This window comes from Lissotriton vulgaris, unplaced genomic scaffold, assembly GCF_964263255.1.
Source record: "Lissotriton vulgaris unplaced genomic scaffold, aLisVul1.2 SCAFFOLD_783, whole genome shotgun sequence".
NCBI lineage: Eukaryota > Metazoa > Chordata > Amphibia > Caudata > Salamandridae > Lissotriton > Lissotriton vulgaris.
Window position 1 is genome coordinate 439,267 of NW_028250878.1, and position 27,318 is coordinate 466,584.

A 27,318-nucleotide genomic window follows, 5' to 3' on the forward strand; every position below is an offset into this window, starting at 1 on the left:
CCGCCAATACGAGAAAATACAGCCAGTGGGTAACCATAAATGGGCGCAAGGCCGAAGCCCTACGCGACACCGGGGCCAGGGTGACGGCAGTCCGCTGTCACCTGGTCACCCCGGAACAGATCTTGCCAAACGTCCTTTGCCCCGTCCGATCTGCCGACAATTCAGAGAGCCTGTGTCGGATGGCCTGCGTCCCCTTCGAGTGGGGAGGAGTGTCCGGTATGCTGAAGGTGACTGTCCGCGATGATGCCCCGGTGGACTGCCTCCTGGGAAACGACCTCGAAAGTTCCCCCTGGGCAGCCGTTGAAAGAAGAGAGCACCTGGGGATGTTGGGACTCCCTGAGTGGGCCTGCGTAACGACCCCGTCCATGGCCGCCCGCGCCATCTCCAGTCCCGAAGAACCCGAGTGGCCAGAACCTCCTCCCCTGATCGTCCCGGAGGGAGATGCCCTAAGCACCAATCCCCCAGAACAAAACGACGAAGGGCCCGTTCAACTCCAGGACCTTCCCGAACTGGCCCAGTGGCGTCAAGAGGGTGGTCCCACCCAGGAACAATTCCGACAAGAACAGAAGACCTGTCCCTCCCTCGAGGGACTCCGGCAGCAAGCCCTCGCCCAGAGCGCAGGAGACACCGCAGGGGCCCACTGGATTTATTGGGACAATGACCTGCTCTACAGCGAACAAAGAATTGCTGAGCTGGGGGCCAGTCGGGTGCTGGTGGTGCCCCTCCGCTTCAGAGACTTCCTTTTGAACTTAGCGCACGATGTCCCCCTTGCTGGACACTTGGGACAAGACAAAACATACAACCGCCTGGTAACACACTTTTACTGGCCCAAAATGCGAAATGATGTCTCCAACCACTGCCGGGCCTGCCCCACCTGCCAGGCCAGCGGGAAGAGCGGCCGAAAGATCAAAGCACCCTTGCAACCCTTTCCCGTCATCACCACCCCGTTCGAACGGGTGGGGATAGACATTGTGGGGCCCTTAGACCCCCGAACGGCCCAGGGGCACCGGTTCATCCTAGTCCTGGTGGACCACGCCACCCGGTATCCCGAGGCCATTCCTCTTCGGACAGTGACAGCACCCGTGGTAGGCCGAGCCCTAATGGGGATCTTCTCTCGAGTGGGCTTCCCCCGGGAGGTCGTCAGCGACAGGGGCACGAACTTTATCTCAAAGTACATGAGGTCTCTCTGGCAGCAGTGCGGGGTCACCTACCGGTTCACGACCCCTTATCACCCGCAAGGAAACGGACTGGTCGAGCGGTTTAACCGCACTCTCAAAGGAATGATCATGGGCCTGAAAGAGCCCTTACGTCGACAATGGGACGTGCTGCTCCCGTGCCTCCTATTCGCCTATCGAGAAGTCCCCCAGAAATCCCTCGGCTTGAGCCCCTTCGAGCTCCTATACGGACACCCCGTCCGGGGCCCCCTCAGCCTGGTCAAGGAAGGATGGGAGATGGCCCCCCAGAAGACCCCTCCAGACGTGTATAAGTATCTCCTGACCCTCCGCAACCAGACCCGGCGATTCAGGGAACTCGCCAAAGCCAACCTTGAGGCCAGTTAGGAGGACATGAAGAAATGGTACGATCAACATGCCTCCTCCATCGAGTTTGAACCAGGCCAGCAAGTATGGGTGATGTCTCCGGTCGAACCTTGTGCCCTGCAGGACAAATGGACAGGACCCTTCAAAGTGATAGAGCGCAAGGGCCCTGTCACCTACCTAATAGACATGGAATCCCCCCGGAACCCACTCCGAGTCCTCCACGCCAACAGACTCAAACCCCACTTTGTGCGGTCGGAGCTCAGCCTACTAATGGCAACAGATAGTGGGACGGAAGAAGACTCCGAGCCCCTCCCTGACCTACTGAGGACCCGTGAAAAAGATGGCTCAGTGGAAGGGGTCAAACTCTCCGAGGCCTTGTCCCCGGAACAACGCCAAGACTGTCGGGCTCTCCTACTACAATTTGCGAGCCTGTTCTCCCTCACCCCAGGGGTCACCCCCTGGTACCTTCACGACGTGGACACTGGGGATAGTCCACCTATTCGACACAGGGCGTACCGAGTGCCAGATCGGGTGCGCACCTGCATCCAGGACGAAGTCTCTAAAATGCTGGCACTAGGAGTGATAGAGCCATCCGACAGCCCCTGGGCCAGCCCAGTCGTACTGGTCCCCAAGGCTGCCGCCCCGGGCGTTGCCCCCGAGCTCCGGTTCTGTGTGGACTATCGGGGCCTGAACGCCGTTACCAGAACCGACGCTCACCCTATCCCCCGGGCGGATGAGCTAGTTGACCGCATGGGGGCCGCCCGCTACCTGAGCATCTTCGATCTAACAGCCGGCTACTGGCAGATCGGCCTCACCCCCAGGGCCGAAGAACGATCCGCTTTCTCTACCCCGAATGGCCACTACCACTTCAAAGTGATGCCATTCGGCATGAAAAACGCTCCAGCTGCCTTCCAGCGACTCGTGAACCAGGTATTGGCGGGCCTCGAAGAATTCAGCGCCGCCTACCTGGACGATATCGCTGTGTACAGTCGTCACTGGACAGACCACCTTCACCATCTCCGAGAAGTCCTGCACGCCCTCCAGCAGGCTGGCCTCACCATCAAAGCCAGCAAATGTCAGGTTGGCCAGGGGTCCGTGACCTATTTCGGACACCAAGTAGGGAGCGGTCTGGTGGCCCCCCTTCAGCTCAAGATCGCTGCCATCCAGTCCTGGCAATCTCCGGTCACCCAAACCGAGGTCCGAGCCTTCCTAGGGCTCACCGGATACTACCGGCGGTTTGTAAAGGACTATGGCAGCATTGTGGGGCCCCTCACAGAACTCATATCCAAGAAAAACCCCAAAACTGTCAAATGGACTCCGGACTGTCAAGCGGCCTTCGAGAAGTTGAAGGCCGCCATGTGCACCGCCCCCGTGCTCCAGGCCCCCGACTACAGCCGGGAATTCATCGTCCAGACGGACGCCTCAGATCATGGCGTTGGGGCAGTACTCTCTCAACTAAATGCTGAGGGAGTCGATCAACCAGTGGCCTTCATCAGCCGGCGCCTGCTGGCCCGAGAGCAGCGCTGGAGCACCATCGAGCGGGAAACCTTCGCAGTGGTATGGGCCCTCAAGAAACTCCGGCCCTACCTCTTCGGTACCCATTTCAGGATACAAACAGACCATAGGCCCCTGCTGATGCAGATGCGGGGGGAGAACCCAAAACTGTTGCGATGGTCCATCTCCTTGCAGGGGATGGACTTCACTGTGGAGCATCGCCCTGGCCAAGACCACGCCAACGCGGACGGCCTGTCTCGCTTTTTCCGCCTCGGCGAAGAGAGTACCCAAGAAGATGGGTGACTCTCCCTGCCTTCAGCTGGGGGGGACGCATGTTGGACAGGCCTCGTGAAGGGGGCCGCTCCCTCCCTGCATAACAAGGACCGAACACCGGCTCTCCCGGTGTCACCAGAAGAACCAGCCCGGCAACCCACAGAAGCAACCCGCAACCCGTCCCCAACGGGACGCCTGCTCCCGAACACCCCGACAACGGCCGGCCCGGGCCACCATCAGCAGCATTGCCCTGGCCCAGCCGCCATCTTGGACACTGCACCACGAGGCCGCGTGGCCTCAGCTCGACCCCAACCCTGGGCCTGGCCAGGCCCTGACATCGAGGCACCACCATCCACCCGGGAGGTGAAGAGACCACTTGGCAGATCAATGGGAGAAAGGAGTGTCGATGGCTCTACCCCGCCAGGTGAAGATCGCCCCCAGCCTCCCCGGGCGCTGGCTCCACCCCCCTGCTGGGTGTCTGGACTCCCTCATCCCGGACCTCCCGGCCTCCAAGCGCGAGGGTCCGGACATCAAAGGAGGCCAGACCTATAACTGGGGCAGCTCCAGAGCAGGAAGGCAGTTGTATCCTGGAGTCGAGAGACACCTTGAAGAACTCATCCTTGACGGACTGCTGGCGCTGCCACAGCCCTGCCTTGTGAATCATCGTCCCTGCCTGCTGGCGCTGCCGCGGCCCTTTGCAACCTACACCTTCGTCGGGACCTGCTGGCGCTGCCGCAGCCCATCCTTGTGAACCATCGTTCCTGCCTGCTGGCGCTGCCGCGGCCCTCTGCAACCTACACCTTCGTCGGGACCTGCTGGCCCTGCCGCGGCCCATCCTTGTGAACCATCGCTCCTGCCTGCTGGCGCTGCCGCGGCCCTCTGCGACCTACACCTTCGTCGGGACCTGCTGGCGCTGCCGTGGCCCATCCTTGTGAACCATCGCTCCTGCCTGCTGGCGCTGCCACGGCCCTTCTCAAACGAGACTTGCCATCCTAGCCTGCCGGCGCTACCGCGGCCCGACCTTCCAGAACTCCGAGCTCGAGGATTGTGAGTTAACCATCTTGCCACCCCCGTACCGGACCGGTACCAAGACTGTCCCGCTACCTTTTCCCCTCAGAGACTAGAATTGAGAGGACCCTCGTGTCCCGACCTCCCTGTACCGTTGATAACCTTGCTTCAAGAATCGTATATAAAGAGTGTTGTCCTCATCCTTGTGTGGTGTCCATCTGTGGGGGGGAAGTTACTTGTCTGTACGATCACTGGAGACGGCCTTCACCTGAGGCCTCTCCCCCTGTCCTCGGCCGACCCTTCGGGTCCCCGTCTAACAAGTCCTAAAGTTAGGAGTCCTAACTTCTGTGAATACCGAAATGAGTAAGTTCATTCTGTGAATACCAAAAGTAGTAAGTGCATTCTGTGAATGTCAAAAGTAGTAAGTTCATTCTGTGATTACCAAAAGTAGTAAGTGCAATCTGTGAATACCAAAACAGTAGTAAGTTTAGGATTGAGTCTTAAGTTCATTCTGTGAATCGGTCCCTCTGTTGTTATCTTAGCGAGGGAGGCTCAATGAAAAAGGGTGCTGCGGCTCCCAATCTTGCTACTGGTCATAGCTGTGAAGGAGCACTCTCCCGCTTGCCACTGTACCAGTTTTATAAAGCACGCACTCGACCCCCAAGCAGGCATTGCAGCGCTTTACATATGCAGCAGTTGTATTAAACAAGGGGAGAGGATGGGGAGTAGTCACTAGAAAGATATATATTCTAACAAGCATTTGCAATGCAATAGGACTCGCATTTACGCAAGACCTTTTGCATTACAAATTGTAGTCATCATGGACAACGGGAGGAAGGTCGTGGAGGTATGAACAACGGAAGTGAGGCGGGAGAAGGCACAGACAATAGGAGAGTGGGAGGGTGAGGGGAGGAGGTACAGACAAGGGGAATGCAGGTGGGGAAGAAGAGGGCGAGAAGGCATGGACAGGGGGAGTACAGGCAGGGGAGGGGGTGAAGAGGCACAGACAACGGGAGGGAGGGGAAAGTACAGAGGGCAGTACGATAACCTCATTAAAGAAAATAGTGCTCATAGTCTAAATAACATATACCATGTAACACTCAAAGTAAAGGGGCCAGTAGCCATGGGAGGATACAAATGATGACATGGCTGTGATAAGGAGGGACTAACAAGCCTATAAACGAATGTGACGGCAGCATTTACGAAAGACAAAGACACAAGCCAATGAAAAATATGGGCGGGGCTTTCCGCACCCCCTGACCTACAGCAGATCTTCACCAGAGCAGAGCTTGTGCGCTGACTCTAGGCTCGACCTAAAAATAAGACCACCTATGCCATTCACAGCTCGTTTTCCTGCAGCGCCTGACCAACAGATTGACTGCTCTCCATCAGCCTTGATACGCAGTGTGTTAATCAGTGCTGCTGGAAATGAAGAATCCATAAAATGGCATTGATCACAACTGACATCCACTACTCTCAATGTCTTATGGGGTTGACCCAAACCCTTCTTTATGTTAAGCTGTCTTAAGCCAGCCTTAAAAAGCGACAACATTTGGCAGTCAAGCAAATATTTTATCTTACAACTGCAATATGTAATTTCCAAGAAAGTAAACACCCAAAAGGTAAAATGAGGTTCTGAAAGCTGGCAGCATCTACTTAAGGGTGTCCAGGTAGGATATTGCAAGATTGTGCAAAAGGGACATCTTACCACGTTTGATTAATGTTTATGTTGGAAGTCCACCATTTTAAAACAAATATATATGTTAATTAGTAAGATAAGGTGTTTAGTTCCTACCTTTAGCACCAGGCTGCACATACTCTCCATAGCAAGCCGCATCACATCCCAAATCTGAGATAATTAAAAGAAGAGAAAATCCCAAAAGGTATTTCTGAAAATGAAAAGTTAGATATTTATCAAAAATGTTAGGAAGAGGGGAATGATTGTTATACGTGGCTCTTTCACTGCAGCTCCTGCATGAACACTCGCACCATGCTACACCCTACTGTACAGCTCACTAACATCCTGAGTCTGTGCCCCTAAAAAGACTACAAATAAATATAATGCAAGAGCTTTGTTGGGATGAAAAAGTCCTTTGCATGATAATGGACGTGCAACGATCCCCCGAGTGCCCCAATTGTGCTGATGTCTGGATCCCTAATGCTGATTTTTGTTGCCATAGGAAAACATGGATTATGCACATGCGCCATGACATAAGCCTGTCTCACATTTTTGTGCTGTCTTTTTGGACCGAGAGAGGCACCCAAAGCACTACCCTTATAGTGGTGGAAGGTCACTGCTTCACCAGTAGTTAAGCAGCACAAATGCAGTGGGGGCAGCACAGTATTTAGTCATCTGTAGGAGTAAGCAGGTGTTTTTTAACCTGTCACTGAAGTGAGGCCTGCAGGCTCACTCATTCTAAAGTTCAGCTGCTGTGTGCTCAACTCATCCTTGACCTACATCGGTTTGGTGTTAAGTGCTGCACAGCCCCTGCTGCCCTGCACACATCAAGGAAAGCAGGTTGTCTGATGACAAAAGGAGAACGTTTCATATTGTAACCTGCTCTCTTTGGCATCAGACATCCTCTGATTCAATGTGGTGTGCTGCTGGAGACTCTGAAAGGTTACAGTTTGTGACACAGCACAGTCTCCAGCAACAGTTGCGGGCCGTGAAGATAAACAGGATGGGGCAAGGAGGGGGTGGACATGACAAACAACAGAATAGGGAAAATAAAATATATAAATAAAACAACTTACCTTGCGCTTGCCGCATCGCCGGCACAGCAGTGAGTGCAAGGTAAGTGGTTGTATTTAATTATTTATTTTCCATATTCTGTTGTCTGTCACTTACACCCCTCACCCCCGCCCGCCCCGCCCCGCCCCGCCCCACCCCACCGCGCTTACCTGCATGGGCTGCCACTGTGCAGTAATGACAGGGAAAGGCCTTGCAGTATTTCTGTGGCAGGCACATTTTTTGGCCACTGCAAACACACCATGCATTTTGGGTTTTTTTGTTGCAAATTTAGCTTGCTTCGGCCTCAAAATTTGGCACCCAAACCTGCAAAATCCTGGGGGGCATACAATACAGGGATGATGCAGTACTGTGCAGTGCTGCATGATAAATGTAAGTGCTGGGTGTATGTGTGCCTATGAGTGGTACAGTACATGAAGGATACAGAGCTGTGCAGTCTGTGTATGGTGTATACATGCGCCCGGAGTATGTGTGCCTGTGAATGGTACAATACATAGAAGATTCTGGGTTCCATTTTTGGAGACACTGGCCTCAATGATGAAAAACTAGGAGAGGAGGTAGAGGAATCCCCCCACACATATTTGTATATTGCTGCATTCGTGTAAGCTGGGTGGCACACACACTGGAGAGGGAAGAGACAGACTTCCCATGTAAACTTCAAAGGGTGCTCTTTAATTCAGTGACATTTCACCAGGAAGGTGCCTGTGCTCGTCTCAAGAAGGAAATGGGGATGACCTTTGATACACACATCACTGTGGCTGGCATCCAGGTGTGAACTGTAGTCACTCCTGTAACCTGTAAGAGTGGGCTCTCAACTTTGGAGTCACAACAAGACATGCGACCTGATCAACACTGCCCGCTAGAGAATGAGGTCCCACTGTGGGGCGGGCCAGACACTTACCCTCCAAGTAGGAGCCGCAAGGAACCTCCAGTCACTTCGGTCACTCAGCTGTGTGTGAGGAACTCTGCACCTGCTGAGGACAGCCCCCCTAAGCCCCTTGCAGTGAATTCACCTTATTCAGCTGCTAATGCACCAGGTGCCCATGGATGGGGCACGCTCAGATACTCTGGATGTGGACGTGTATGTGCGGGGGAGACTGATTTTAGGCAAGTCGGTCCATGGGAACTTGCTTGCTAGTTAGTGCTGCAGTGATTACTTTAAAATAGAGTCAGAGTGGTTTCTTGAGACTCAAACAACTAGTGGATCTTACCCTGGTTGCTGCCTATAGTCAATTAGGCATAACCGTGGCTTTGGAGCAAGAATGGCTTGGAGCGACGAGGGAGTGGGACCCAGGGAACTGCCGAAAGAGACATTAGAGCACCGACCTCAGAGGGGACTGTGTAATTGATTATGAATGTTGTTAGGGTATATAAAACACTTCTTTTATCACAAAAGTAAGTATTTAGACAGACAATAATAATTTATTGCTGATGCTGCCCACATGTTGAGTTGTTAGCCCATGTCCCCCCTTTCAACCCCCCCCCCCACGGTCCCACGAGGGAGCATTGAACTTCTTGGACTACGCTGTTCCTCAGATTCAAGTTATGCCATCGAATATCCAAGCTTTTTATTTGATTTGATGCTTTTAACTTGACTGTGTTTTTGCTGAAATTGTAACAGTTTATAATTTACTTAAGTGCTGAAAGGGACGTGGCATAGTTGCTTGTGATCCGTAGTAAGTTGGGGCACGGGACATCAGGAGTAAAAATCCTCAACCCCCACATGCCCTGTGGACCTATAAATGGGTTCTAGCATTGTATCACTGGCCAGATTTATGGAATTAAGGTTTTTGAATATAGAGAGTTTCGCGGAAGAGTTACTACATATATCAATGTGTCATTTAAATGCTCATATTAGACTTTTTATGACACAACAATGTCAAACACACAAGGCCATATTTATCAAAATGTAATGCTGCACCTTGCTGTGCTGCGTTACATGGAAAGGGCAGGAATGCACTCCATTTCTCACAATACAGCGCATTCCTTCCTTTTCCCAGCACTTATCAATGTGCTGCCTAGAGTCAGCACAGGAACTCTATATTGCACTATGAAGCAAGGGTGCCTGCATTGCAGGTAGGATTGCTTTTGTGCAAGAAAGAAAACTTTTCTGTACAAAAACAATACCCTGAGGCCCTTTACTCTATGTGTGCTTCAAAATGCATCACTCATAGAAAGAGGAACCAGCATTGGAAATGCAATAGGGCTCGGATTTATTTGAGTTAGAGCTAATGGCATTGTAAATGGCAATGTCTTTTAGCCATGTGTTATGGAGTGTATGCATGTGGTGTGTAATGCAATTATGTGGTTTGGATTGGAATTGTTCACCCTGCACACTCACACACTGTTCACCCTGCACACTCACACTGTTCACCCTGCACACTCACACACTGTTAACCCTGCACACTCACACTGCTCACCCTACACGCTCACACACTGCTCACCCTGCACACTCACACACTGCTCACCCTACACACTCACACACTGCTCACCCTACACACTCACACACTGCTCACCCTACACGCTCACACACTGCTCACCCTACACGCTCACACAATTTTCACCCTGCATGCTCACATACTGTTCACCCTGCACGCTCACACACTGCTCACCCTGCACGCTCACACACTGCTCACCCTACACACTCACACACTGCTCACCCTGCGTAATGCGAAAAGACCTAGCTCTGCCCTTTGGCCTGTATTGTAATCGTACAGTAGGTTGTGAGTAGCAGCGCTTGATTGGTTGAGGCATCCCCTCCTTGCTGCTCCCTTCACAGAGGGCCTGCTGGCTCAATGAAGCTCCCACATGTTCAGCTGTTCTTTGTTTTAGCTCCTGTGTGTCAGTGCACAGTGTAAGCGCACAAGAATACCCTGCTCTCTCTGGAACAGGCACGCGGCACTCACCACTCTGCACTCACCACTCTGCACTCACAACTCTGCACTCTGCACACTCACTCTACACTCTGCACTCTGCACTCACAACTCTTCACTCTGCACTCTGCACACTCACTCTACACTCTGCACTCTGCACACTCACTCTGCACTCTTCACACTCACTCTACACTCAGCACTCTGCACACTCACTCTACACTCTGCACTCTCACTCTGCACTCTGCACACTCACTCAACACTCTGCCCTCTGCACACTCACTCAACACTCTGCCCTCTGCACACTCACTCTGCACTCTGCACTCTGACTCTGCACTCTGCACACTCACTCTGCACTCTGCACTATGCACACCCACTCTACACTCTGCACACTCACTCTACACTCTGCACTCTGCACTCACAACTCTGCACTCTGCACACTCACTCTGCACTTAAAACTCTGCACTCTGCACACTCACTCTGCACTCACACTCTGCACTCACACTCTGCACTTACACTCTGCACTCACACTCTGCACTTACACTCTGCACTCACACTCTGCACTCACACTCTGCACTCTGCACTCAAACTCTGCACTCTGCACTCTGCACTCACATGCTGCACTCTGCACTCAAACTCTGCACTCTGCACTCACACTCTGCACTCTGCACACTCACTCTACACTCTGCACTCTGCACACTTACTCTGCACTCTGCACACTCACTCTACACTCTGCACTCTGCACACTCACTCTACACTCTGCACCCTGCACACTCACTCTGTACTCTGCACACTCACTTTACACTCTGCACTCTGCACACTCACTCTGCACTCTGCACACTCACTCTACACTCTACACTCTGCACACTCACTCTACACTCTGCAATCTGCACTCTGCACACTCACTCAGCACTCAGTACTCTGCACTCTGCACACTCACTCTGCACTCACAACTCTGCACTCTGCACACTCACTCTGCACTCACACTCTGCACTCACAACTCTGCACTCTGCACACTCACTCTGCACTCACACTCTGCACTCACACTTTGCACTCACACTCTGGACTCACACTCTGCACTCACACTCTGCACTCTGCACTCTGCACTCACACTCTGCACTTACACTCTGCACTCTGCACTCAAACTCTGCACTCTGCACTCACATGCTGCACTCTGCACTCAAACTCTGCACTCTGCACTCACACTCTGCACTCTGCACTCACACTCTGCACTCTGCCACCTGCACTCACAACTCTTCACTCTGCACTCTGCACACTCACTCTACACTCTGCACTCTGCACACTTACTCTGCACTCTGCACACTCACTCTACACTCTGCACTCTGCACACTCACTCTACACTCTGCACACTCACTCTGTACTCTGCACACTCATTTTACACTCTGCACACTCACTCTGCACTCTGCACACTCACTCTACACTCTGCACACTCACTCTACACTCTGCAATCTGCACTCTGCACACTCACTCAGCACTCACAACTCTGCACTCTGCACACTCACTCTGCACTCACAACTCTGCACACTCACTCTGCACTCACACTCTGCACTGTTGGACAGGCCACGTGAAGGGCCGCTCTCCCCCGGCTCGACCAGGCCCGAGCCCGGTCACGCAAGTACCACACACCACCATTGCACGTCTTCCGTCCCCTCAGGGACCCCTGCCTTCAAACATATCGACCTCGTGGGCCCGATCCACTGCCGGCCCACGCGCCCAGCCTGGGCCGCCATCTTGGACACTTCATCACGAGGCCGCCTGGCCCCCGATCGACCTCAACCCTGGGCCTAGCCCGGCCTCAGACATTCCGGCACCACCCTCCACCCAGGAGGTGAGCGGGCTACTTGGCAAGTCAATGGGAGGAAGAGGTGCCGATGGCTCTCCCCCGCCAAGTGCCGCTCGCCCATCACCTCCCCGGGCGCTGGCTCCACCCCCCTGCTGGGTGTCTGGACTCCCTCATCCCGGACCTCCCGACCTCCAAGTGCGAGGGTCCGGACATCAAAGCACGCCAGCCCTATAACTGGGGCAGCTCCAGAGCAGGAAGGCAGTTGTATCTTGGAGTCGAGAGACGTAAAGAGGAACTCATCCTGGACGGACTACTGGCGCTGCCGTAGCTCTGCCCTGTGCACCATCATCCTGCCTGTTGGCGCTGCCACAGCCGTCGTAACCTACAGTCTTCATCGTCGTCGGGACCTGCTGGCGTGGCCGCGGACCGTTGTAACCGTCACCTTTCCTTCATCCATCTCGGGACCTGCTTGGCTCCTCCACGGCCCGATCATCTCAACGCCGAGCTCGAGGATTGAGAGCTACTTCGTACTCATTGGTAATTAAGACTGTCCCGCTACCCCTTTCCTCAGCCAAAGACTTGAATCGAGGGGACCCCTGAGTCCAGACCTCCTTGTATATTACCATCGTAACCTAAGAATTGCATATAAAGTCTCGTTAACCTTCAGTCTTGTGTGGTGTCCGTCTGTGGGGGGGAAGTTACTTGTCTGTACAGTCGTTGGAGGCGGCTCTCCCCGGAGACCTCTCCCCGTAACCTCGGCCGACCTTCCCGGTCCGTCTAACATTGGTGGCCAGCGACGGGATCCGAATCACCGCATAACGTACAGAGAGTAGCTCACCCCACAACGAACCACAATGACAACTAAAGAAAGCGGATCAACTGAGAAGTTCCAAAGGGAAAAACTAGAGGAATACAGTCATCGTGAACTAAAGCAGTTCTGCATCGAACTAGGTATCGCTACCACCGGACTAAGCACCAAGGACGATTTTAAGCATGCCCTAGAGTCTTGGGCAGAGACCAGGGATGCCGAAGCCCCTGAGCAAAGCACCGCAAACAAAACCAGCACGGCCCCTGAAGGGCAAAGAACCGGTCTCTCGCAAGACGAAATCCAAGAAAGAGAAAAAAACCGACTACACGAGCTAGAAATGGCCCGACTCAAGATGGACGTAGAACTCAAATTGGCCGAACAAAAAATCAACTTAGAGCACCTACGTCTCCGAGAAGAAAGAGAGGAGAAACAGAGACAAAGGGAGCTCGAGGAAAAGAAACTGGCGTACGAGCACGAACGGAACCTAGCCGAGATCAACCTGCGCAAACAGAACAAAGAGTTAGGGGTGCCCGAGAGACCCCCCACCCCAGGGACCACGGAGAAAAAGGTACACATCCCCAAGGATGTGGTCCGAGAATATTTCCGAGAAGACGACATCCAGCAATGGTTTAAGGCCTATGAAATCGCTATGACGGCACACCGGATCGATAGAAGCGATTGGGGAGCCGGCCTATGGGGCAGATTCCTCAATGAGGGCCGCGATACCCTGTTACAGCTCCCAGATCACCAGATGTCCTCCTACGACCATATGAAAGCGGCCCTCCTCACCCGCTATGGCCTCACGCCCGAGATGTACCGTCAGAGGTTCCGAGACTGCACACGCATCCCGGGTACAACTTGGGTGGACTATGTCACGTACTTTAGCCGAGCTTTCGAAGGCTGGATCAAAGGAAACAACGTCACGACCTACGAGCAGCTGTTCAATCTGATGGTATGGGAGCATCTGTCCAACAATTGCTTCATTGAACTACGCCAACACCTCCTCGACAGCAAGTTAACCGATCCCCGGCAGCTCGCAGCCGAAGCTGACCGGTGGGAGATCACCAGAGTGGGCCGGAATGGGTCCTACGAGCAGAGCAGGAACAACAATAGTCACTACCGACCCAGAGGAGGAGGAGGGGGCCAAGGACGAGGAAGAGACAACACTCCGGCCGCCCCCGCTACCAGCACCACCCCCCCGGCCAACCGGGGCAGCACCCCGGCGCGACCTGGGTACAGAGCCAATGTCACGTGCCACCGATGCCAACGAGTCGGCCACTATGCAAACGACCCAAGCTGCCCGCAGTATCAGAGTCCAAAACCCCGCCAAGTGGCCGCCGCGGCACTAGGGGAAGAACAGATCTCCGAGGAACAAGAAACAGGCGAGCAAGAGTATCAGGAGTGGGAGCCAGCCGCCATGACTCTCGCGTGCTTAGGGGGAAGAGACATGGTCCCGCGGGTCCCCCTACCCGCTAACACCCGGAAGTACAGCCAATGGGTGAGCATCAATGGACAACGGGCCGAAGCCCTTCGGGACACCGGGGCCAGTGTGACAGCCGTCCGCTGTCACCTGGTGACCCCAGAACAATATCTACCGAACATTCTCTGCCCTGTGCGATCAGCCGACAACTCGGAAAGTCTGTGTCGGATGGCCTGCGTCCCCTTTGAGTGGGGAGGGGTCTCCGGCATGTTGAAGGTGACGGTCCGAGACGACGCCCCCGTGGACTGCCTCCTCGGAAATGACCTAGAGAGCTCCCCGTGGGCAGCCGTGGAGCGAAAAGAACACTTGGGGATGTTAGGCGTCCCGGACTGGGCGTGCGTCACCACCCGGTCCATGGCCACCCGTGCCAACCATCACCCGGAAGAACCAGAATGGCCGGCGCCACCGCCTCCGGTCGCCCCAGCCGAGACCTCCGACCATGACACCCCCCTCGAACCTGCTCAACCTTCCGACCTCGCTAACCTTGACCAGTGGGCCCAAGAGGGGGGGCCCACCCAAGAACAATTTCGCCAGGAACAGAAGACCTGCCCCTCCCTAGAGGGACTTCGCCAACAAGCGCTCGCCCAAAGCGCAGGGGATACCTCCGGAACTCATTGGGTCTACTGGGACAGTGATCTGTTGTACAGCGAGCAAAGAATCGCCGAGCTGGGGGCCAACCGAGTACTTGTAGTGCCCCTCCGCTTTAGAGACTTTCTGCTAAACCTGGCCCACGATGTCCCCCTGGCAGGGCACCTGGGACAAGATAAAACCTACAGTCGCCTAGTGACCCACTTCTTCTGGCCCAAAATGAGAAACGATGTGCACCAGCATTGCCGATCCTGCCCCACGTGCCAAGCCAGTGGGAAGAGCGGCCGCAAACTAAAGGCCCCCTTGCAACCTTTTCCAGTAGTCACGACCCCATTTGAGAGGGTCGGGATAGACATTGTGGGACCCCTGGACCCGCGTACAGAACAAGGCCATCGCTTCATCCTGGTGCTAGTGGACCACGCCACCCGCTACCCTGAGGCTGTTCCTCTCCGGACCGTGACAGCCCCAGTGGTCGGCCGGGCCCTGATGGGGATCTTCTCCCGTGTAGGGTTCCCCCGAGAAGTCGTCAGCGACAGAGGCACGAACTTTATCTCTAAATACATGAAATCCCTCTGGCAACAGTGTGGGGTCACCTACCGATTCACGACCCCTTATCACCCCCAAGGGAACGGACTTGTTGAGCGGTTCAACCGCACGCTAAAAGGGATGATCGGGGGATTGGAAGAGCCCCTCCGTCGCCAGTGGGATGTGCTGCTACCGTGCCTCCTCTTCGCCTACCGAGAGGTCCCACAGAAATCCCTAGGCTTCAGCCCATTTGAACTGCTATACGGGCACCCAGTGCGGGGGCCGCTCAGCCTGATTAAGGAAGGCTGGGAGATGCCTCCGGCCAAGAACCCTCCGGATGTCTTCCGGTACCTCCTCGCCCTCCGCAACCAGTCCCGGCGGTTCAGAGATCTAGCAAAAGCCAACCTAGAGGCCAGTCAAGAGGACATGAAAAAATGGTATGACCAGAACGCCTCATCCATTGAATTCGAAACGGGACAACAGGTATGGGTAATGTCCCCCACGGAGCCATGCGCTCTCCAAGACAAATGGACGGGGCCCTTCAAGGTAATCGAGCGCAAGGGCCCTGCCACCTATCTGATCGATATGGAGTCCTCCCGGAACCCACTCCGAGTTCTCCACACCAACAGACTGAAACCCCACTTTGCCCGAACAGAACTCAGCCTACTGATGGCCACAGACAATGGGGTTGAAGACGACTCCGAGCCTCTCCCTGACCTCCTGCGGACCCAGGAGCAGGACGGTTCCGTGGATGGGGTCCGACTCTCGGAGACCCTCACCAGAGAACAACGCCAAGAGTGCCAAGCCCTCCTGTCACAGTTCGCCAGTCTGTTCTCCCTCACCCCAGGTGTCACTTCCTGGTGTGTGCACGATGTGGACACCGGCGACAGCTCTCCTATCCGCCACCGGGCCTACCGCGTACCTGATCGGGTACGGGCCTGCATCCAGGCGGAAGTGGCCAAGATGCTCACGCTCGGGGTCATCGAGCCCTCAGACAGTCCATGGGCCAGCCCGGTCGTACTGGTCCCCAAAGCAGCCGCCCCCGGAGCCACACCAGAACTCCGGTTCTGCGTCGACTACCGGGGCCTGAATGAAGTCACCAAAACAGACGCACACCCCATCCCCCGGGCGGATGAACTGGTCGACCGAATGGGAGCTGCCCGCTTCCTCAGCATCTTCGACCTGACAGCAGGTTATTGGCAGATCGGCCTCACCCCCCGAGCACAAGAACGTTCTGCCTTCTCCACCCCCGATGGCCACTACCATTTTACGGTCATGCCCTTCGGCATGAAGAATGCCCCAGCGACTTTCCAACGGCTCGTCAATCAGGTCCTGGCGGGGCTCGAAGGGTTCAGCGCCGCCTACCTCGACGACATCGCTGTGTACAGCCACCATTGGACCGAGCACCTTCACCACCTCCGAGCAGTGCTGCAAGCCCTTCAGCGAGCTGGCCTCACGATCAAGGCCAGCAAGTGTCAAATTGGACAAGGGTCTGTGACCTACCTCGGACACCAGGTGGGAAGCGGCCTAGTGGCCCCTCTACAACTGAAAATTGCCGCCATCCAGAACTGGCAGCCCCCTATCACCCAAACCGAGGTACGAGCCTTCCTGGGCCTCACGGGCTATTACCGAAGGTTCGTAAAAGACTATGGTACCATAGTGGGGCCCCTCACAGAACTCACGTCAAAGAATCAGCCCAAGAAAGTGAACTGGACCTCAGAGTGTCAAACGGCATTCGAACAGTTGAAGGCCGCCATGTGTTCCGCCCCTGTGCTCCAGGCCCCCGATTACAGCCGGGAGTTCATCGTCCAGACGGACGCCTCCGACCAGGGCATTGGGGCGGTCCTGTCTCAAGTGAACACCGAAGGCCTCGATCAACCGGTGGCCTTCATCAGCCGGAGACTCCTACCACGGGAGCAACGCTGGAGCACCATAGAGAGGGAAGCCTTCGCGGTGGTATGGGCCCTCAAGAAGCTCCGGCCCTACCTTTTTGGCACCCACTTTCGGGTGCAGACCGACCACCGACCCCTGCAGTGGCTGATGCATATGCGGGGGGAAAACCCAAAGTTGCTACGCTGGTCCATCTCCCTGCAAGGTATGGACTTCACAGTCGAACACCGGCCCGGGCCAGATCACGCCAACGCGGATGGCCTGTCCCGGTTTTTCCGCCTCGACGAGGAGAGTCCCCAAGAGGATGGGTAGCTCTCCCCGCCTTCAGCTGGGGGGGACGCATGTTGGACAGGCCACGTGAAGGGCCGCTCTCCCCCGGCTCGACCAGGCCCGAGCCCGGTCACGCAAGTACCACACACCACCATTGCACGTCTTCCGTCCCCTCAGGGACCCCTGCCTTCAAACATATCGACCTCGTGGGCCCGATCCACTGCCGGCCCACGCGCCCAGCCTGGGCCGCCATCTTGGACACTTCATCACGAGGCCGCCTGGCCCCCGATCGACCTCAACCCTGGGCCTAGCCCGGCCTCAGACATTCCGGCACCACCCTCCACCCAGGAGGTGAGCGGGCTACTTGGCAAGTCAATGGGAGGAAGAGGTGCCGATGGCTCTCCCCCGCCAAGTGCCGCTCGCCCATCACCTCCCCGGGCGCTGGCTCCACCCCCCTGCTGGGTGTCTGGACTCCCTCATCCCGGACCTCCCGACCTCCAAGTGCGAGGGTCCGGACATCAAAGCACGCCAGCCCTATAACTGGGGCAGCTCCAGAGCAGGAAGGCAGTTGTATCTTGGAGTCGAGAGACGTAAAGAGGAACTCATCCTGGACGGACTACTGGCGCTGCCGTAGCTCTGCCCTGTGCACCATCATCCTGCCTGTTGGCGCTGCCACAGCCGTCGTAACCTACAGTCTTCATCGTCGTCGGGACCTGCTGGCGTGGCCGCGGACCGTTGTAACCGTCACCTTTCCTTCATCCATCTCGGGACCTGCTTGGCTCCTCCACGGCCCGATCATCTCAACGCCGAGCTCGAGGATTGAGAGCTACTTCGTACTCATTGGTAATTAAGACTGTCCCGCTACCCCTTTCCTCAGCCAAAGACTTGAATCGAGGGGACCCCTGAGTCCAGACCTCCTTGTATATTACCATCGTAACCTAAGAATTGCATATAAAGTCTCGTTAACCTTCAGTCTTGTGTGGTGTCCGTCTGTGGGGGGGAAGTTACTTGTCTGTACAGTCGTTGGAGGCGGCTCTCCCCGGAGACCTCTCCCCGTAACCTCGGCCGACCTTCCCGGTCCGTCTAACATGCACTCACACTCTGCACTCACACTCTGGACTCTGCACTCACACTCTGCACTCACACTCTGCACTCTGCACTCACACTCTGCACTCTGCACACTCACTCACAACTCTGCACTCTGCACACTCACTCTGCACTCACACTCTGCACTCACACTCTGCACTCACACTCTGCACTCACAACTCTGCACTCACAACTCTGCACACTCACTCTGCACTCACACTCTGCACTCACACTCTGCACTCACACTCTGCACTCTGCACTCACACTCTGCACTCACACTCTGCACTCTGCACTCACACTCTGCACTCTGCACACTCACTCTGCACTCACAACTCTGCACTCTGCACACTCACTCTGCACTCACACTCTGCACTCACACTCTGCACTCACACTCTGCACTCACACTCCGCACTCTGCACTCACACTCTTCACTCACACTCTGCACTCTGCACTCACACTCTGCCCTCTGCACTCACACTCTGCACTGTGCACTCACACTCTGCACTCTGCAATCAAACTCTGCACTCACACTCTGCACTATGCACACTGCACTCACTTCTCTGCACTCACTACTCTGCACTCACTACTCTGCAATCACTACTCTGCACTCACACTCTGCACTCACTACTCTGCACACTCACTCTGCACTCACACACTGCACTCACTAGTCTGAACACTCACTACTCTACACTTAACTACTCTGCACTCTGCACTCACTACTCTGCACTCACTACTCTGCAGTCACTACTCTGCACTCACTACTCTGCACTCACTACTCTGCACTCACTACTCACAACTCTGCGCTCTGCACTCACAACTCTGCATTCAATACTCTGCACTCACTACTCTGCACTCACTACTCTGCACTCACTACTCTGCACTCACTACTCTGCACTCTGCACTCACTACTCTGCACTCTGCACTCACTACTCTGCACTCACTACTCTGCACACTCTCTCTGCACTCACTACTCTGCACACTCACTTTGCAAGCACTACTCTGCACACTCACTCTGCACTCGCTACTGTGCACACTACACTCTGCAATCACACTCTGCACTCACTACTCTGCACTCACTACTCTGCACTCTGCACTCACTACTCTGCACTTTGCACTCACTACTCTGCACTCACTACTCTGCACACTCATTACTCTGCACACTCACTCTGCACTCACTACTCTGCACACTCACTCTGCACTCACTACTCTGCACACTGCACACTGCACTCTGCACTCTGCACTCACTACTCTGCACTCACTACTCTGCACTCACTACTCTGCACTCACTACTCTGCACTCACTACTCTGCACTTTGCACTCACTACTCTGCACTCACTACTCTGCACACTCACTCTGCACTCACTACTCTGCACACTCACTCTGCACTCACTACTTTGCACACTCACTCTGCACCCACTACTCTGCACACTGCACTCTGCACTCACACTCTGCACTCTGCACTCACACTCTGCACTCACTAGTCTGCACACTCACTACTCTGCACTCACTACTCTGCACACTCGCTACTATGCACTCTGCACTCACTACTCTGCACTCACACTCTGCACTCACACTCTGCCCTCACTAGTCTGCACACTCACTACTCTGCACTCACTACTCTGCACTCTACACTCACTACTCTGCACTCACTACTCTGCACTCACTACTCTACACTCACTATGTCTGCACTCGGCACTCACTACTCTACACTTTGCACTCACTACTCTGCACTCACTACTCTGCACACTCACTCTGCACTCACTACTCTGCACACTCACTCTGCACTCACTACTCTGCACACTCACTCTGCACTACCCTACTCTCTGCACACTGCACTCTGCACTCTGCACTCACACTCTGCACTCACACTCTGCACTCACTAGTCTGCACACTCACTACTCTGCACTCACTACTCTGCACTCACACTGTGCACTCACTACTCTGCACTCACTACTCTGCACACTCACTCTGCACTCTGCAGTCACACTCTGCACTCACTAGTCTGCACACTCACTACTCTGCACTCACTACTCTGCACACTCACTACTATGCACGCTGCACTCACTACTCTGTAGTCACTACACTGTGCACTCACTACTCTGCACTCACTACTCTGCACTCACACTCTGCACTCACTACTCACAACTCTGCACTCTGCACTCACAACTCTGCACTCACAACTCTGCACTCCCTACTCTGCACTCACAACTCTGCACTCACAACTCTGCACTCTGCACTCACTACTCTGCACTCACTACTCTGCACACTCACTCTGCACTCACTACTCTGCACTCACTACTCTGCACACTGCACTCTGCACTCTGCAGACTGCACTATGCACTCTGAACTCACACTCTGCACTCACTAATCTGCACACTCACTACTCTGCACTCACCACTCTGCACGCTGCACTCACTACTCTGCACTCACTACTCTGCACTCACTACTCTGCACACTCACTCTGCACTCTGCAGTCACACTCTGCACTCTGCACTCACACTCTGCACTCACTAGTCTGCACACTCACTACTCTGCACTCACTACTCTGCACACTCACTACTATGCACTCTGCACTCACTACTCAGCACTCACACTGTGCACTCACTACTCTGCACTCACTACTCTGCACTCACTACTCTGCACTCGCTAATCTCACTCTGCACTCACTACTCTGCACTCTGCACTCACTACTCTGCACACTCACTCTGCACTCTGCAGTCATAGTGGTGGTGGTGTGGCAATGGTGGTAGTGGTTGTGCAATGGAAGTAGTGGTGGTAAGGGTAATCATGATAATGGTGATGTTTGGTTGTAAGAGTAGTACTACTGGAGGTGCAGGTAATGATGAGGAAGGTATTACTTATGTACTGGCGATTGTGAGATAGTAGTTGTTCCTAGACCAATGTGAGCTGAGGTGAAATGATAACAAAGACGTGTGGACAGAGAAGAAGCCTGAATTACAAACAAAAGACACAGGCCAGCTCATGGTGGGACAGCACCAGTCATTGCAGTAAACATGTCCCTCAGCAATGGGGCCCAGAGTTGGGTGGGCAACAAGCATCACATTAGAGCATTCGTTTGCCTCTTGGTGCCTGTCTCTTCTCCGGGTGAAAGCTGACACTAAGCATGCAAAACCCCATGTCTCTCGCTTGCTGACAACCTAGACAAATAATGGCTGGGTTAATGAGAAAATGCAACTGACTGTGAAGAAAACAGTAATAATGAAGGTGGCTGACCCAGTCCCCTCCTCTCTGTGTGCTGTGAGCTGAAATACATTATGAATGGCATGCAAACTTAAGCCAGTTAGCTAAATCCGTCTAGACCTAGAAAAGGGCGTGTTTTGTAACCTACAAGTTTCATAACAAGGAATATTTTTGCTTCTCCTTCCAGCTAGTAGTAGCCTACTTTAAATGCCACTGAAATGGCTTATGAGTTTGTGACTGAGTCATCTCATTCTGGTTGTCTTTCTTATTTTTCTTAAATGGCTTTTCTCACTGCGCTGTTTTAAAAAAATACTCATGTATTCATTATATTCTACCACAGCTTATTAAGGCTATTAAAGAGAGGGCCTTTCCTATCAGATATCTGCATACACAAAACATTCCCAAGCAAAGTCATTGAAACGTAAGTACATTACAGAACACTTATGCCGAATGTGCAAACTGGGATGTTGTAAAAATGTGCACTAATGTGCTTCTTACTCCTTATTACCTAACTTAAGGATGCCTTATTTTGCTCTTTAATTGCAGCTGGAAATCCTATTTTGTCAATGCTTGAATTCTGCCTCTGTAGACAGAGAATAACCAATGATTTTCGCTGCCGCATTTAGGGGCACAAAAACAAAAACGAGTAACATAACATGCTGGTACTATATTTAACATGGTTTATATTTAACATGGTACTAATAGAGCCTTAGTAAAATCTCATTAAGGTCACAGATCTACTTTTAATTAGCGAGAAAAAAGATTTAAATGTGACTCACCATGATCGAGACAAACAGTTTCTTCCAGAGTTAGAACTGTTTTAGCCGAAGTGCTCCTCTGTTGCTTATGGGCAGTGATTTATACAGGCTCGGCGTTTTTTTTAGCAATCCCTTGAGTTATGTAGCTAAAACAACACAAGATTGATGAGTGTTTGCGGGGAAAGCAGAAACTATGTGTTATTTGAGCTTTGCCAGCACTAATCTTTCCCCGTGGGATTTGTGGGTCTGCACACATGGACACGATCAACTGACGTAGTCTGGGGTTGTGAAACCAAATATGTGCTACAAGAGAAAAACTGAGATGAAGTGCTCTGGAAATGTAACAGAAGTATGTATGTGTTGTGCAAGTCTTGTTCTCAGTTAAGTTCCCGAGAAACTGGTCTCTTGCTGCTCATACCAGAAGTGGAGGGGGATGAGGGGGCGATCGGTGGAGGGGAGCATTTGAGTGCCAGGGCAGCTCATAATAATCCCCCCCACCCCACCTCCCAAAAAAGACCGAGGCAGCTGGAACAGTATAGTGGTACTGGAATTCAGAGGGTGAATGCCAATAACAAGCATTGGTAAACGCATTAGGTTTCGTCTATGTGAATAATAACACTTTTTTGTGCTGCAAGTTTTAGCAGTTTGACTCATATGTGAGTGTGTAAGGGCACATTTTTGAAGTTTTCTATAACGACAACACAATCTGAGGCATTTAAGTGCATTATATGAGAAGCACAAGTTCTATATGAAAGAATACTCTTTTGTTTTTATGGCATGGGGAGGTCTAATCCCAGCGTTGGCACAACAACCTATGATTCTCGGCAAATCACTAGTCCGTCGATAACTTTATTTCGGTCACAGCGGACCATAAAAGTACAGGGTAAGATGCATGCAAGCAGACAGTAAAATTAATAAATAACATTAGACAATACAAAGACATTCATATATGTACATTATAAGCAAAGGTAAAACTATACATTACTAAACCCATCATAAAATCAAGTTCAAATATAATAAAGTTATCAATAATGCTAGTTACGTTTTGTGCTAATACACCAGCTAACCAATTGTTATGCCACTCATTACTTTCCCTTTAGCTGGAAATATAGAAACAGAAATCAATTTCACCACAGTAGGCGATTATTTTTTTTAAAACTCCTCCGTTTATGCCAAAACAAGAAACAGCAAAAACAATAGGGGGGTTGGTGTCGTACTTCAGGACTCTAAGAGCTTGGGAGCAATGTCTAAAACCTAGGTTTCTACAAACAGGTAATACCCAATGTTTGTGAGCAGCACAATAGCCCGGACAGATAAAGAAGACATGAGTTTCATTTTCAAAATTGTGTTTACATGCTGGACACTCAGTGTTATTTTTACTGTCCCATTAGCTAGTAAACGACATGGGAGGAAGACTGCCCATCCTGAATTGCATGTATAATTTCCTCGCTGTTGCAGGGTAAATCAAGTCTAAGAATTCTTACTTTCTGTAGTCTTCTTTGACTCTGAGAAAATCAATTGTCAATCTTTCAACTGTGGGATTCTCATGAAGAGACAATAGATTGTGATGCCTATAGAGGCGAACCATGTCGACCCTAGTTATTACTGGGCATGCAACATCTGGTGTTTCCCAGAGCTCGGGCAGTCCAATCCTGCTGCTGATTACCTTAATATGTTTTAACCACAGTATTTTCTTACATCTGATAGTAGGCCAAACCTCCCTAAATTCGTTTCTATAGGACGCTAGTTCAGGGACTGACCATAATCTTCTCCAGTACATAAGTGGACGTAAGTGGACCTAATGCCACTTCCTTCTCAATTGGCAAAAGCCCTAGATCCATACTGAGTGGCACTAGTGGGGTACTAACTGGAAGTCCCAACATGTTCCTCATGAATGTATGCTCTACCTTCATGAGGTTAATAGACTTTTTGTGCCCCCAAAGTTCCGCCCCATACATCGTGGCCGCCCTAGCCTGTAGTTTATAAATTTCAATGACAGGGGCAGCTGGCTTAAACTCACACACTCTGTGCATTTTCTGTATCCCCCCTGCCACTTGGGTTAACTTTAGCGCTGCCTTTGCTAACTGGGTATCCCATTCCAGATGTTCTGATAGGGTAATGCCTATTCTAAAGTCTTCACTCTCTCCAAGGGAGTACCGCCCAAAAGCGGGTTTTGGCCGTTCATCCTAGGAGGGTTGAAGATCATAAATTTAGTTTTCGTTAAATTTATCTCCAGGCCTCTCAGTGCACAAAAGACAGCAAAGCCGACCAGGATGTGTTTGATACCCGTTGATGTCTTGGACAACAACAAAGTGTCATCCGCGAACATCAACGCGGGCACCCTACCTGTTACTAGCCTCGGGGCGTCGATGTCCTTAACTCCAAGTAGGTGGTCTATAAGCCCATTAATAAATAGGCAAAATAATGTGGGGGCCAGCATACAGCCCTGGCGCACCCCCTGTTTGACCGGAAAGCGAGCTGACAATTCTCCATGCTTCCCGCACCTAACTTGTGCATACGTCTCCGTGTGGAGCCTCTTTAGCACTGCCAAGAGATATGGTGGAATACCAAGATCAAAACAATGGTATCTTCGTGCACACCTGTTGATTATAACCATTTCAAAAATATTCGTGTTGGCGCTATCCTTGTCACACTGAGTCTGCAGTGCCTTAATAATACTGGTATCGAGTGTGGTTTGACAAGCCACGAAGAATGCGCTCCTTTTTTAATGAAACTACTAGGTTTCTTCACTCACTTATTTATGTATATCATCGATTTTCATGCCAATCCTTTAAATGATCACATTACTACTGTCTAGTTCTTCGATTTCATAGTTGTATTTAATTGTTCATTTTTAAATGTTTTCACTTCATACGAGAAAGTTCATTGTATTCATGAAAATTCACTATTTTACAATATGCCCAATGCATTTCGGGTTAAAGGGAAATAACCCTTCGTCAGGGGCCTGTTAAAGAAAATAATGAGAAAACATTCAGGACCTTAGCATTCAGTGACAAAGCGAAATTACTCAAATAAAACAACTGTGCTATGCTAGAATCGAATTCTTACAGAAGGAATTATAAACTGTCAGTGTTCTGTTTAAACCAAATGCATGCCTCTTTACTCGCTTCATGAGAAACAGTTTTAGCGTGTAACAACATCATTCTGAGTATTATGATAATCACAAAATGCAATCCTAATGCTAAATGCATTCAATGAGCTGAGATTATATACAATTTTAGTCGAATAACGAGCCCGAGGATACAACTTACGTTTTTCTTCAACCTATGTGTTCACATCCGTGTTCCGGGTCACATGAGTGTGGTGTGAGCCTATGAGAAGAGTATTAATCGAAAGGTATGGGTCCCCTGTTGACTAAAATGGGATGGTCGAGATCGGCCAAATCTAAGCATGGTGATTACCCAAGTAATTTATGCCGTCGAGTTGAAATGGACAAAGTATATTGAGGTAAGGATACAAATGAAAAAAAATGATAAAAACAAAATCAGAGATGTGTTGTAATTGAACGAATACTCTCACGTAGCAGCTGTACTGCAATAGTATAGCTGTCACCCTGAGCACAAGTCTGTGCTGGTCCCCCAGCAAGTTTTCCGAGAATACGTTTTCAAAAAATCTTAAATTGATTTGTAAGTGTCTTTATTAGCACTTCTCCATGATTAATGTCCAAATAATAACAATTCTCAATTTATGACATCCAATGCATTTCGGCAGGGTCTCCCGCCTTCATCAGGGAAATGATTCTGAAAATCCAAAAAACTTTCAATGAGTTTCAAAGCCCACTTAAATCAGATAGCTAAATCAAACTAGTTAAACACATGATTGAATAAACATAACCATCAATTTAAACATGGTGCAAGCTTATTACAGCAAATGTTTTTAACAATCTGTCGATGACCATTACTTAAATTCGAGACGAATCAGTAATTGTGTAATACATGTAACTCACATTTACAACCTGATCTGGTTTTTAAATCACTGTCGCTTGTTGCGCTATGTATAACGTGTCTCTAAACACATGGAAATACAATACTATGCCGCCCCCCCCTCCTGAAGGTAGCTGGTTGCACTGCTGTTAAAACCTGCAAATTCAATGCCTCTAACTTTGCCTGTTAATTTTAACTCCTACCTCGGTTCAGTTTCTGACGAGTCACTCTCGGTAGAGTACAACGTGTGTAGACCATACAGGCTTCTACTTCCGTGTTTGTATGGACGCACTGTGCCGCGCATGCGCTGATATGCCCTTTCTACGCGGGTTTTTTTAAAGGCACACTTACCATTTGAATAACTTTATGTCGACAATGTGCTGACATTGTCGGTTCGATCCCCAGCGGGGGTGAATGCTTAACTATGCAACTGTGCGCTGTGCATAATTTATAAATCTAAATGACCAGCTGAAAAATGAACATTTAGACATGTGCTAATGCATATTATCGTGACGGACGATAAAACAATCAACATTACTTATAAGTAACACAAAAATTCTGTGCGTTCATTTAGCCCTTTGCCTTAAGGCTGTTCAGATAGTATATCCAATGGTTCTCCTGTAACAAATTGTTTTTGTTGATGGACCCTTCTTTTTTCTCCAACATTTCCAACACACAAACTCTCAGTTGACTTATGTGATGTTGCTTAGCATTAAAATGTTCTGCTACTGACGATTTCAAGGGCTTCGTGCGTATGTTGCTTTTATGTTCATTAACACAAATTTTCAATTTTCTCTCGGTGTGTCCCTCATATACATCTCCACACGGACATTTGAGCATGTAGATCAAGTTCCTTGGGTGTGTTATAGTAGTTCCCTTCATGATATTATGACAAGTGTTACAATTGAGGCAAGGCACTGTGCCCCTAGGGGCCTACGCATATCGCTGAGACCCTCTCATTGTAAAAATTCAGAACCCTTCACGGAAAAGTGGTTCGCCAGATTAAACCAAGGATGAACTAAGAAAAATGAT

At 51.6% G+C, this 27,318-nt stretch overlaps 1 protein-coding gene across 1 annotated transcript in view; it reads right to left on the minus strand.

The window, feature by feature from the left end:
• LOC147663089 (beta-microseminoprotein-like) overlaps positions 1 to 22,501 on the minus strand; it is a 173,145-nt gene extending 150,644 nt beyond the window's left edge. The window contains exons 1-2 of the mRNA XM_086950685.1: positions 22,364 to 22,501; positions 6,109 to 6,202 (exon numbers count right to left, since the gene is read on the minus strand). Coding sequence (XP_086806811.1) covers positions 6,109 to 6,202; positions 22,364 to 22,366 — 97 coding nt within the window. The 5' untranslated portion in view covers positions 22,367 to 22,501. The remainder of the gene's footprint in view (positions 1 to 6,108; positions 6,203 to 22,363) is intronic.
• Positions 22,502 to 27,318: the final 4,817 nt, after the last annotated feature.